General features: G+C 41.0%; 1 protein-coding gene across 1 annotated transcript in view; it reads left to right on the forward strand.

The window, feature by feature from the left end:
- The first annotated feature begins 4,664 nt into the window (after positions 1 to 4,664).
- Positions 4,665 to 14,179, forward strand: part of LOC134404352 (FRAS1-related extracellular matrix protein 1-like) — a 122,094-nt gene continuing 112,579 nt past the window's right edge. The window contains exons 1-6 of the mRNA XM_063135082.1: positions 4,665 to 4,904; positions 5,709 to 5,803; positions 7,376 to 7,671; positions 10,726 to 10,877; positions 13,317 to 13,640; positions 13,745 to 13,853. Coding sequence (XP_062991152.1) covers positions 4,665 to 4,904; positions 5,709 to 5,803; positions 7,376 to 7,671; positions 10,726 to 10,877; positions 13,317 to 13,640; positions 13,745 to 13,853 — 1,216 coding nt within the window. The remainder of the gene's footprint in view (positions 4,905 to 5,708; positions 5,804 to 7,375; positions 7,672 to 10,725; positions 10,878 to 13,316; positions 13,641 to 13,744; positions 13,854 to 14,179) is intronic.

Here is a 14,179-nt window from a genome sequence, read left to right on the forward strand (position 1 = left end):
CAAAATGAGAACTGAAAGCTGAATGAGTTTGCTATGTATGACAATGAATGAAAGTAACATTAAGATAAAGATGGATAATTTGTTATGTTCTTGTCTAGCAGCAAGAGTTTACAGCAGTTAGGAATTATAACTATCAACAGGAGGTCTTAATGAATATAATCGAACAAGGATTATCTGATCCCATTTGTACTGCAATTCAAAATGTAAGAGTTGTACTTCCTGTTTTTTGTGATTATTCTGTAAAAATCAAAAAGGAAACTTGGGAGTTCTGCTCCATGTGGACATGAACGTACCACATCCATGGGGAAGATACAGAGCTCTATTTAGAAAGAAAATAAAAGAAAACATTATAGAAGAAACAGGAAGAGTTTCACGTTTCAGCATTTATTGGAATGTGTCAAATCGCCATTCCAACCCAACCCAATCCTATGCATACTTATTTTGAAGTCCTATTTTGTTACATGGAATTCACTTCCATTCGAAGTGGTTAAGGCTCCTTGACACTGCAATCCTATACATGTCTGTTCAGAAGTCCCATTTGACTCAATGGAGCTTACTCTGAAGTACATGGGTATATTATTATTATTATTATTATTATTATTATTATTATTATTATTATTATTATTATATACCGCCCCATAGCCGAAGCTCTCTGGGTGGTCTACAAAGATTAAAAAGATTAGATTAAAAAGACTGAACATTAAAAATCAATATACAAAATTTAAAAACAAAAGCATAAGAATAGCTAATATTTAAAACAATTTTTAAACACTCAGCCAGGCAAAAGCTTGTTTTGGAGTCAATTAAAACTCAACATATGCTGTTAAATGCCTGGGAGAAAAGGAAAGTTTCATTTTATTAGCTCTCATCCAGTCCATTGTTGCAGTCAAGCACTGGTCCAGCAAATCCATAGCCTGATCTGATGAAGATGAGAAGGAGAAGGAGAAGGAGAGCTGAGTGCCATCAGCATACTCATGACAACGCACTCGAAAACTCCGGATGACCGCACCCAACGGTTTCATGTAAATATTAAACAGCATGGGGGACAAGACTGACCCCTGTGGAACCCTGTACTGGAGAATCCACAGAGCTGAGCAATGTACCCCAAGCACCACCTTCTGGAACAGACCTGCGAAGTAGGAGTGGAACCACTGCAATGCAGTGCCTCCCACTCCCAATTCAGACAGTCATCCCAGAAGGATACCATGGTTGATGGTATCGAAAGCTGCTGAGAGATCAAGAAGAATATACACAGTATACACTTGATACACACTTCCCCAGTCTTTTTCCTGACATCGGTCATCATGCAGGGTGACCAAGGCTGTTTCCGTGCCAAAACCAGGCCAAGAAAACAAGACAAGGATGTGCCCTGGATACCTCACTTGATTCACCTGCTATAACACTGGAGTCTAAGTCCTGGCGGATGCCAATGATTTTATTCTGGAAGTGCCTAGCAAATACATTACAGTGGGCCTCAGATGGTTCTGCCATGTCCTTGGGGCCAACTTGTAAAAGCCCCCAGACAACTTTGAAAAGCTCTGCTGGGCAGCAGATGGATGATTTGATAGTGCCAGCAGAGTATTTTTTTTTTTTGCTGCCCTTACTGCCCCTGAATACAGCTTACCATAGGCCCTTACCAGTGTTTGATTGCATCCACTAGGAGTTTGTCTCCATCTGCACGCAAGCCGTCTCCTATTTTGTTTCATCACTCTCAGCTCGGGTGTACCACAGAGCCCCACAAGCTCTACACAGCAGAGGGCACTCCTTAGCAATTGTGTCAACTGCCCAGGTCATTTCTACATTCCACAGATCAACCAGGTTTCGACAGGAGTACCAGCTCTATCAGCTGGAAAACTCCCCAGAGCCCTCTGAAAACCATCCAGATCTATTAGTCTCTGGGGATGGGCCATCATAATGGGTCCCCCACCCTTGTAGAGGGGAACGACTGCTGTAAGTCTAAACCTCAGCAGGTGATGATCTGACCATGACAAAGGGGTAGATGTAAAGCCCCCCACTTTCAGATCACCATCTCCATGTCCAGTTGAAAAAAACAGGTCTAGAGTATGCTCTGCTACATGTGTTGGGCCAGTAGCATGTTTGGACAGTCCTATGGTTGTCATTGAAACCACCCCAAATAAGGTGCCCTTGGCGTGGATGTTGACATCCTGCAGAACCAATAGTCTGGGGGAACTCAGCAGTGCACCCAAGACCACCTCTGTCAGCTCACCTAGGGAGTCTGTTGAGCAGCGGGGTGGGTGGTACACCAACAGAATCCATAATCTGTCTCATTGGCCCAACAAGGTGCAAACACTTCAGACCAGTAGTCATATGGACAGGGAGCCTGCAGAGGGGGATGGAGTTCCGATAGGCTCAGTACTTGTGGTCCTGGTCCTGCAGGGAGTGGCAGTATGTCCAGCAGAAGTTGAGAGGGAAGAACTGTGGTGGTGATGGTGGTGGTGGCAGCATCAGCATCTTGCCTTTCCTCCCAGAAAATGGGAGGAAAGTAAGGCCAAGATTCAACCAAAAACTTAATTAAAAAACCATACAAGAAAGAAAAATTAAAAAGCACAATTAGTTGAGTTTGGTCCCAAACTCAAAGCAAAGCACTTGCAGATTTCAAATTGTCAGTCATAATAAATGTGAACTTATTTTTGAAAGGTATTCAACTGCTGCTGCTGTTTCAACTTATCAGCAAGTGTTAAAACTCATTTAATGAGAATGTAATGACATTCATATTGTGCCTGTTCTGTTCCATCACAAATTAGCCACACATTGAAAGGGGAGGAGCTACCTGTAGTTTATTTGTTTATTTATTACATTTCTATACCACCCCATAGCAGCAGTTCACAAAAATTAAAACCTCAAAGTACAGTATGAAACAATATAAAATATAAATGCTTAAAACTACAATATAAAAGTAGAACCAGAATGAAACCTAGCAGTAATGCAGAAATTTAAAATAACAGAGTTAAAAAACTAGAGCACTGAAATGCAAACATTGCTGAGAAAATAAAAAGGTCTTCACCTGGCACCAAAAGGAGTTCAACGTAGGCATCAAGCAAACCTCTTGTGTGCTCATTCCACAGCCATGGTGTCACAGCAGAAAGGTGTCACAGAAAGGTGTCACAGCAGAAAGGGCTCTCTTCCTGGTAGGCATCCGCCTCCCTTTTTTTGGCAGAGGCTTCCAGAGGAGTATCCCTGAATATGATCTAAAGATGCAGGCAGGTACATGTGGGAGGAAACCATCCTTCAGATAACTGGCCCCAAGTTGCTTAAGGCTCTGTTGTAGCCTCTTTCAAGATAGATTTAGGGCAGACTTTCCTATCCTTGAACCCTCCAGTTGTTTTGGACTTCAACTCCTACCAGCCCCAGCCAACATGGCCAAAGGTTAGGAATACTGGGAGTTGTAGTCCCAAACATTGAGAGGGTACCAGTTTGGCAAGACTGGTTCAGGAACATACTGTGCAAGTGCAGTGGTTATGTTGCACACAGGTCACATTCTTCAGATGAATGAACTTGTATTCTAAATATCTTTTCCCTAGTTTGTTCTTTAATCGAAAGGGGAAATTGCATTTTCCCAGCAATCAAACTGCAAGTTCTGGATAGACTGCACAGACGCTATATGAGTCTCCCAGAGAACAATTTCCCATCTTTTTGAGTCTGAGCACCCCACATATACAGTGCACCTGAACATTCATCTAATGTTTTAAAATAGTGTTGTCAAAATAGTTTTGTCACATGGTTTGTCATATGTAAACCACCCAGAAAGTTTTGTAAACCGCCCAAAGAGCTTTGGCTATGGAGTGGTTTTGCAAGTTTTAAGTTTTTATCTCTTCTTTCAAGTATAATACTGTTCACAGTAACTTCCTCTCATAATATATGTTATGTTCTATGCAGCCGAAATATTTAAAAAATGATTTTTAATGTTATAAGCTACTTTTGCATTTGTAACTTTTTTCTAGTCTACACAGAGTAACTCTGATTTCATTGAATGACAGGGGAGCCATTGCTGTCTGCTGAATATGCTGCTCTCAAGTCCTAGTCCCAGCTAGGCAGAACATGTGGCTCACTGTAGACCTATTTTCTAGCATTGACCTGAAGCTTCCTTCTTTGAGTCCTCCATTCAAAGGCTTTGAAAAATAAAATCCTCATTCCTAAGATCAACAAGAAACAGAGTAGGTAGAAGGCTTGGTGAAGAAGCTGCAAGGTCAAAGTGGTATTGGTGAAAAGCAACATGTGAACTGGGCCTATCTCACAATAACGTCCTCTCATAATACATGTTATGTTCTATGCAGCCACAATATTTCAAAATTGATTTTCAATGTTATAAGCTGCTTTTGCATTTGTAACTTTTTTCTAGTCTACACAGAGTAACTCTGATTTCTTTGAATGACAGGGGAGCAATTGCTGTCTGCTGAATATTGTCAAGGAAACAAGGAACTTGCACTAGTCATTATATCATCAACATATGTGAATCACTCAGTTGTAACCTCCAAAGCCCTGAACTGCTGTAGAGAAAAACATTACCTTGTTTTGTGAAGATAAAATCTGTCAAAGATTATTCAATACACAGTGAAACTGGGACTTCCATTTCTTGAGCACCCCCCCTCTTTTGCAGTACTAGTTGTTTTCAATGACTTAAAGGAAATAGCAGCATCAAGAAGATGGGAATTTTGAATGTTTTTCTAGCATTGACTATTCTTATTCTCCTGGGGGATCTTGAACCTCTAATAGTAGCCAAGCTTGTCCTGGTGAATAAAGGGATCAGCGTTGAGAGAGGACACATTGCCTATGTAACTGAACATGAACTACAATTCAACATTTCTAAAGAGAGAGATTCTTGCAAGGTAGAGGTGGTTTTAAATGAACCAGTGACACAAAGGGTTGGAAAATTTACACCTCAGGTAAATACCATTAAAATTAGTTTATTTTTTGTTTAATTTCTAATGAGTTATTAAATGCAAATCAGTCTGAATGACATAGCTGTGTTAGTTATTCTCGTGTTTATGATACTATAAGCTCAGTCAGTGTCAAAGCCTGGGGCTCAACGTGTCCTTTGTTCATGGCATTTACACACCATAACACCAGCACCAGAAGTTGCTCTTTTGGGCAACTAGTGAAAGCCAATGTGTGGATACCTGACATTGGAAAACAGCTTAAATAGTAGAGATGGGTGAGTTCACCTCTGCTCATTTGACACTGACTCAGTAAATGGCTCAAACTCTTTCTGTCTTTCTTTAAAACAACAACACCCAGTTGAGTTTTTGAGCCATTCCTTCATTCATAAATCACCTACCTATTTACCCAGCTACCTCTCCTCCAACCTCCCTGTCACTTTTAATATAACTAACTCATCTGTGACATCAGCCGCAATTACTCCAGATGCTGTAAGAGGGAATTCCCTCTTCCTCTCCTCCTTCTGCTCTCCAGTGTGCTCATTATGAACTCAAAGAGAAAACACCCAGTTGTCCTTGGATGGGTAGGTTGTGTTGAAAGATGAGAGGGTTTGACATGCTAGGAGGTAGGGGTTGGGGACTGAAGAAGGTAAGCTAAGAATCAGATTTCAATTTGGGGGATCACAAAGGTCACCTCTTTTTGATGCAGGATTTTATGTGCTCTCATGACTGAGTTCTAGCTCTAAAACTTTGGTGGCATTTTTATTAATTAAGTCTATTTTGTTCATTATTTGTCTCTCACTTCTCAATCAGGTATTTAATTGCCATTTCTTACCCAGTGAAGTGAAATACATCCACAATGGTTGCCCACTGCTAAAAGAAGACATTGTGATGTTGAGAGTATACAGGTGTGTCTTTGGGTTTTGCCGAAGCTTGACTACAGTGTTACATGTTACCTTACATGGACACATACATTTGTTGGCATTCTATGCTCTGAAATAAGGAGGTGCCTATATCTTTTCAATGAAAACATTTGGGGGAATAGTTGTATGAGGAGAAAGAATTATGGACTACACTTCCTTGTACCAGTTTCCTACTTTAAATTGCAACCCCATGGCTGCATTCTGTCAAGCAAAAAGATAATGTTGGAACCAAACTTTACATTATCGGATGTCACAAGTACTTTGGCCTTGAGTAGTAGCTTTTGTTGGTTAACTTAAAAGGGTGTTCTTAACTACTACCACCCATTAAGATTGCAACATAATAAATGAATGCTCTCCAATGCCCCACAAGTCACATGAATGCAAGTAATAATAACAAAAAAGGACATAGAAACAAGGGAACTTTATTCTACTTTATAGGTATATCTCTAATACATATCAGGAATACATTCAGTGACTTATGCCATTAGCCAACTCCTTAATGTTAAGTTTATTTGAACTCAGTTGCACTTTTCTGTTTCTCCTTTTTCTTAGTTAACGTTTACAGTGCCGACTCTGTTGCTTTCGTTTGGAAGCTCATTTCATGTACAGTGGGCAATATCCTATTCAACACTACTGCAAACGTAACTTATGTTGCACTAATATAAGTGACCTGTAGCGCAACACAAATAACATTTGCTGCTTTCTTTGGAAAATGCATCAAATCAGCAAATGCTATTGGTGTTGTGTGAGAGGTTACTTATAGTAGCACAACATAATTTATGTTAGTAGTGTCAAATAGAATAACACTCTTAGTCATATTGTAAACAGATGGAGGAGTATTACTTTTTGTTAATTTTTGCCCCAAGCAGAAAGGGAACATTTTTGTTTGATTCTTTTCTGTTTGCCATTTCTTTAAGTGCTTGGGACAGATATCTAGGATCTGGGATTGTATCTTCAAGGCAGGGTGAGCAATACACAACAACTTTCCAGTTGGCTGACAGAAGCTACTGCAGGAGGGAAGAAGCTATTTCCGGGGTGGGGGGGGGAATGCCACCCCATTTGCCTCACAAGATCTTCCCCTGTGGGCTGCATGGCCCTGATTAAAGATCAAAGGTTTATTTTCTCATTTCCTTAATTGTCCAAAAGGAACCTATATTGAGGTTTGGATAATAAGCAAATATATAATTAATGTATTTAAATTCAGTTGATTGAAAGCTATTTAGTTGATAAATCTAACTGAAATTACATTCAATCTGATTGTTTCATCATATTTCACCCAATTTGTTTTGCTTCTGAAAATCAAAGTATACCTTCTCTATTCAGGACAATATCAAATATAAATAGCAGTAAACGCTGATTCCTCGGAAGTGGTAACTGATTCTAGGGATTAATTTTGACTGCTATTTATCTCTGACTATTTTCCTAAAAAGTATAAGATGGCATGTATCACATTTAGGATCTTCTCAATTTTCATGAGAAGCATGCCAACCCTCACCCAACAATATTTGTTCTTGTTATACATAAACTGCAAAAATAACAACAACTCTCTATTTTTAGGTTTACAGAAGTAGAGACCATTACAGAGATGTTTGTTCTTCATGTAGAGATCAGACACCCCAAATCAAGTCTCGTTGAATTTGGAGAAGTCTCTCTTGAAGTTCCAGATTTCTTTGGGATTTCTCAGCCAATTGACAGAAATGTTTTGACTTTCAATTATAGCCGGCTTGGTAAAGCCTGCACAGTAAGAATCATGTCGTCTGAATTCTTGCTTCCTGCTGTTGGCCAAATAGTTGCTGAGGACTCTAAAATACAGAAAAGTGAAGATTTACCAGTGCATACTAAACTGAAAAAAGGTGATTTTCTTTTTCTTTCTTTTTTAAACTGATGTGCCTTATGAAAGTTCCTTTAAGCTAAACATAAGAGATAGCCTGTTCACCAAGCCATTTAAATAAATGAGGTTCTGCTGCATAGGCAAATAGCTAATAACCACAGTGCTAGAAGGTTGTGGTTAACCTTTTATGTAGCATAGGTTTGGATTTTTAAGAAGCATTGCAACTTGTATCCTATTTTTAATAGATGCATGTCTGTAGTTTTGGATAGGGATGTGCTCCGCTTCTAATCGGACCAGTGAATTAGAAGCGGAGCGGGGGGCTTCACCTGCCCTTAAGGTGGAGGCGAAGAGGATTGGGGGGGATGGCGGAGCGTGGCGAAGAGGATCGAGGTGAAGGCAGATCCTTTGCCTTGATCTGGAGCTCCGCCGGAAAGGTAAGTGGAGTTTACCGGGCCCTGCCGCTGTCGCCCATGCGGCGACAGTGGCAGGGCCCGGTAACCCCCCCGCCCTCCTCTCCCTTACCTGCCTCTGTCCGCGGTCTGTCGGCATCTTCAATTGAGCCTGCGGTTCAACCAGGAAGTCTGGGCCGCTCTTCCTGGTTGAACCGCGGGCTCAATTGAAGATGCCGACGGACCACGGACGGAGGCAGGTAAGGCCCCCCTCTCCCTTGGTCCCTTACCGGGCTCTGCCGCCATCGCCGCATGGGTGGCGACGGCGGCAGGGCCTGGTAACCCCCCTGCCCTCCTCTCCCTTACCTGCCTCCGTCTGCGGTCCGTCGGCATCTTCAATTGAGCCTACGGACTTCCTGGTTGAACCGCGGGCTCAATTGAAGACGCCAACGGACCGCGGACGGAGGCAGGTAAGGCCCCCCTCCCCCTTGGTCCCTTACCGGGCTCTGTCGCCGTCGCCGCACAGGCGGCAATGGCGGCAGGGCCCGGTAAACCTCCCGCCCTCCTCTCCCGGCCTTACCTGGCGCCACTCCCCTTCAATGCGGAGCTCCGATTCGGAGCCGGAGCTCCGCGGCAAAGAGGAGCGGAGTATGGGCGGAGCGGCGCGGAGCGGAGCAGGGGGTCCGTGCACACCCCTAGTTTTGGATATGGCACTCTTGTACCATACGAACAGCAGCCTTTTGGTAAACTGTCTTGCTATAATTTGTCTCTTCTATGTATGTTTGCATTCCCCCCCCCCATAGGCATGTCCCTATATCTGTGGGACTTCAGGCCACAGGGTTGGCCCTACTATTAAGCAGAATGAGGGGGCTATTTTAGGCAGTAGATACCAGGTGTGCTAGCAGCCCCTCCCCCATTCCTCTTGAATCCCCTTAGTCTTCTCTGCGCACCCTAAGCCATCCTGCTACTTTCAGGTAAAGTGGAGGTTGGGTTGAAGGAAGATTCAACTGCCAGTCCAGTCAGATTGTATATGTGAAATTATGGGTGGGGGAGAGGTTGAGATATCTTGTCCTTCACCTTAAGCAGCTGGAAAATGCCTTGGTCCAGCCCAGTTTATAAGGAGTAGTATTTATTCCACTTCAGAGAAAGGAATTCTACAAGTGTTCAAAGTTCTGTTGATGGCCAAGTGGTTTTTTTTAAAAAAAATACAAAAGGATTTCAGTATTGTCCATATAGAAGGACACAAGTCAAAGTAATCCTTGTTATCACTGAACAGCAGTGAGGTTCTAGGCCACTGATATGTTTGTAAAACCTCTGTCAGCTGTCATTTGATACTTGGAAGTTCTCTGGATAATATCCCAGATACCATATTACTATTACAATAGGATTCGTAAATATAGTACAATTCTTGGATCCATTGTAGTAGGTCCTTTTTCTGCAAGTATGTTTTAATTAAAAGGGAAAGTAACACTTTACTGTGCTTCATACACAAAATATGGGCTGGTTGCTTCATATGATCATTTGATATGGTGATAGTGCAATGAAACTACTTTTAAAAAATTATAATTAGTCATATGAAGTTGTCAACATGTTTCTTATGTATGATGCAAGACAAGTTCTGAAAAACCTTCAAAATTAGAAGTGAGTCACGGTGTGATAAGCTGTAATTTCAACACATCAGAACATTGACAAAACCATTAACCCCCACCCCACCCCACACACAAGCTCAGCCCTACAGTATATCAAAATTGCCAGGTGAATTGGCCTTGAATTCTGGCATGTGAGCTGGGATCTGTAGTGTGTTCTACATAATCCCTGCCTCAAAGGTTGTGCCCTCACACAATGGAAGCCTCCAAACTCTAGGAATGTCAGAGGAATCCAGTTCAGGGATGGAACTCAACGAGCTTTCGTCGGCTCAGCACCCCAGACTCCATTCCACCTTCTACTAGCTGGCCCAACTCGGCATGCAACAAATCGGGCCAGCTGGCGGAATTTCCATAAGGTGGGTTTTTTTAAGCATAAAAATCATTTGCACAAATTACAGCTGCAAATTATACATTTTTTCACAATTATAGCTATGATTTGTGCAAATTTATATTGGCCCAAATTATGGCCAAGACAAAAAAAAAGTATTAAAAGTCCCAGGGAACTAAGGGAAAACTGCAGGCTCAGTTCGCGAAAGTCTGGCAAGCCCCAAAGGGCTGGATTTCCAGCAATGGATATCCCTACCATACTCAAATGCTTCCTTTTATCTAATGCCTGGCAGGTTGAAGTCAACAGGGTTGGGGGAGCAGTAGAGGTGATCTCCACCTCTCTATCTTCTGATCGCTGGGTTTTTCATTACACAGACTTTTTTTGCTCATCTAGGAATGGCGGAGTAGCTCATATTCCAGCTACAAGGGTGTGGGGAAGGGGGGTTGGTTCCATGATTCCCCTTTCTGAGGTTGGATCATGGTCTCCAATTTCAGAAGGGGGAATCCCCACTATCCTGTGTCCTCTCAGACAATATCTAGGTGGCCATAGGATTCTCCCTTAAATTACTAATTAATTCAAGGTCTTGTTTATTCAGTATTCAAAACATTTAAATCCTTGTAAAGTCGGAATTAAGTTGTGCTCTTTTCCTCCCACTTTTGGTTCAGCTGGACAATACAAACACCCTTGTCCCAGAAATGCTGTCTGCCATTCAGGCTTAAAAGAGATACATCTTCTAAAGATGAGCTGTGAAGACTTTCTGGAGATGGGTTTTAGGTACCAGCATCTTAGTCCTCCATCACCTGATAAGGATTATATCTCAATTCAAGTAGAAATCAGAGAGAAAAAGAGCAGATTTCAGTTACAGGTGAGAAAAGCAGCATGCATTTGAAAATCTACATAATGCCATTTTCCACATAACCTCCTGTTCTTTTCCCTATGCTGTTCTACCACCACCAGCACAAAAGTAAAGAGATTACTTTAATGTACATAACCCTGAATATTCATGTTAGGGTATTTTTAGATTGAAACAGAGTGGTACAATGGATTCACCCTTTAAACATACGTGCTGGAACAAACTTCTTGCACTAGGTTTAAGGAAGAGTATCTTTACTTTTCAGATTAGCAGCATATGAACAACTTGTATTCCTTGCATACATACAGTTCTAAATTACGTTCTTTTTCCTCTGCAAAGAGTCCTTTTTTCTTCTTTCTTTTGTAAAAGTCTTTTTGAATACCTTCAGGCCGAACTTGCTTGAGGTCTTCGCTCTCACAGCCACCGAACGACGAGATACCAGCTTTGCAAACAAACTCCCACAGCAGCATGTACATTCCACCTCCTATTCACTTCCGCCCACAACTCTGTTTGAGACACTCCCCTATTTAAATGGTTAACAGGCTGACACTGAATGATTCAGCGTTTCTTGTGCCTTAATTTTAAACACCTGCTTTTAGATTGCTACAATCTTTTGCCTATTTTATTTTCCTTTAGTGAATTTATTCTTTGTAAAATTACACATTTTAATACATACAATGCAAATACTAACCACTCATAGGGATATTGCGGGCACCCCATTAGTTCCAAGAATCCGGTGGACTTCCTACCACCCGCCACCCTGGACTGAGCTCTTTGGGTTGCAGTTCATGTTACACAAATCACAGTGGCCTCATGGATGGTCCCCACATGGCAAAAACAACTCACGGAAATGAAACCTGTAGTCGATATGCCTTGGTTGCAAGTCTACTGGTGAATTCACATACTTCCAAAGGCAGTTTTGTGGGAATCATCCAGTGTATGAAGAGATTTGTGCAAATTTCTGAGCTGAATTTGCACAAATCATCAAATTTGGTCATAATTTGCACAACAGCACAGATTTGGCTGAAATGTGCAAATATTCAGCTGTAATTTGTGGAAATTGCTCAGAAATTTGTGCAAATCATAGAACCTTAAAAATGCTCAGAATTATTGGAAAATTTGTGAACTGTCATGACTTGCTGCAGATCGAGTCGGATGCTGCAGTGGGAACTGAAATGAAGTCCCGGAGGCTGAGCTTAGGAAAACCTGTTGACCACCAGCCTCCAAACAGATTTCTTCTGCATGTGGCTTCTCTTCTCAGCTGTCATGCTTGTTTGGTTTGTTCATTACAATGTTATCTCATATAGCTATGATTAATATAAGTAAGTAATTTGATTCCTTTTTGGTTGCCATAAGTAAGAAATTTGATTCCTTTTTGGTTGACATAAGGTTTCCCTTGCAGTACATTCTTATGAATAACCATCAGTTAATAGGATAGAGCATTTGTTCCAAATGTTGTTCTGAAAGAGATTCTATTGATTATCTATTTCTTCTTTGAATACCATTCTTTTGAATTTGATTCTTAGCAACAGGCAAGGATAGCTAGGGATGGCCATTGTGGGGAAATCTGGTCCTTTTTTTTTTCCTTGCTGGGTTTTTCCAGGCCCCGTTCTTCAGCTTGCATTTGTGAGCAACTGAAACCTAGGAACTTGCATAGGATTTTTCCCCTGTAAAAAAACATTATTTGCATAAGTTTCAGCTGCAATTTGCTCAAGTTATGCAATTTTCGGCAGTAAATTGCATAACTTGTGCAAATTGTGGTCGTAAATATGCCTAACGTGCGCACATTGCTCCTGGAAATTTCACACTTCTGGGCACAATTTGCATCAGTTACAGCCAAAATTTGCAGTTGAAAATCGCAGTTTGAAAATCACAGTTTGAAAATCGTGTAACTTATACAAATTGCAGCCACAATCTACGTAGATGCATTTTTACACACACACACACACACACACACACACACACACACACAAACACTGTCAAGATCTGCTCAACACAGATCAAGTCACCACCCTGTGGACAAGTGAGTGGGAGCCTGGTTTTCCCCCCCAGATCTGCTAAAAGCTCAGCAGATGTGATCCCTGGACAGATTTCCCCAATATCCCTAAGCTAATATTGGTTTTAATAGTTTTCTTTTCTTAATAACTCCCAGATAACTCAGAGAGAGAGACCACTGAAAAATAATGTGACTGTGAAGATATGAGAAAGCCAGTATGGTGTATTGGCCAGAGTGTTGGACTGGGACTTGGGAGATCCTACTGGGTGCTCACTGGGTGATTGGGCCAGTCACTCACTCTTAGCCTAACCTATCTCTCAAGGTTGTTGTGAGGATAAAAATGAAGGGGAGGGCACTGTAAGCCACCTTAGTTCCTTGAAAGAATAAAAAAGGCAGGAAATAATAATAATAATAATAATAATAATAATAATAATAATAGGTTTTCTTTTTTGTAGGCAGAAAATGTATGGATTCCCATAAGAATAAAAGGGGCCATTCCAAACAGACAACCTCAAGCTGCATTCATGTCCATGTTCATCTTGGAGATAGATGAGTTTATTCTTACTCCTCTTACAACACTGACTTTGGATGCTGAAGATGAAGAAACCCAAAAGGAAAGATTGGTATTCAACATTACTAAGCCTCCTCCTCAGGGATATGTCACCCACCTGGAAGACCATTCTAAGGCCATTACATCTTTCACTTGGCAGGATTTATATGATACAAAAGTTGCTTTCCAGCCATCCAACATTTCTCATTCTGAGAGGCAGAACTATGAGGTGAGAGATGAGACATGAATGCTTTCCCCACCCTGTGCTTGCAAGCTAGTATATGCCTACAGCTCAACAGTCACAAAACTGCTGCATTAATCTTGTTTCCCTAGGTTGAATTTCAAGCAATTGATAGCCTCTTCATGAACAGTTTCCCTATATTGGTCCATTTTTCAATACGAAGTGCAGAAACAAATGCTCCTAGAGTTGCATGGAACATGGGTAAGGAGAATTCCCTTCAACATTGCATTCACATATGAGGATTTACAGTGTTTTCATCTTCAGTATAAAGAATCTGTGATTCTGTAGACATAGTTTGGATGCTATGAATAGATTTTATTTCTAAGGGGAAAGAATATCAGGGAATTTATTCATATAAATGATCTGCATTCTATTTATAATAAAAGGATCACAGTAATATCATCCAAATATAATAAATTCTTTCTGCTACTATACTAGGATTATCTCTCTCCCCTCATCCAAGTATATTATTATTATTATTATTATTATTATTATTATTATTATTATTATTATTATTATTATTTGAA

The sequence above is a fragment of the Elgaria multicarinata genome, chromosome 1, assembly GCF_023053635.1.
Source record: "Elgaria multicarinata webbii isolate HBS135686 ecotype San Diego chromosome 1, rElgMul1.1.pri, whole genome shotgun sequence".
Lineage (NCBI taxonomy): Eukaryota > Metazoa > Chordata > Lepidosauria > Squamata > Anguidae > Elgaria > Elgaria multicarinata.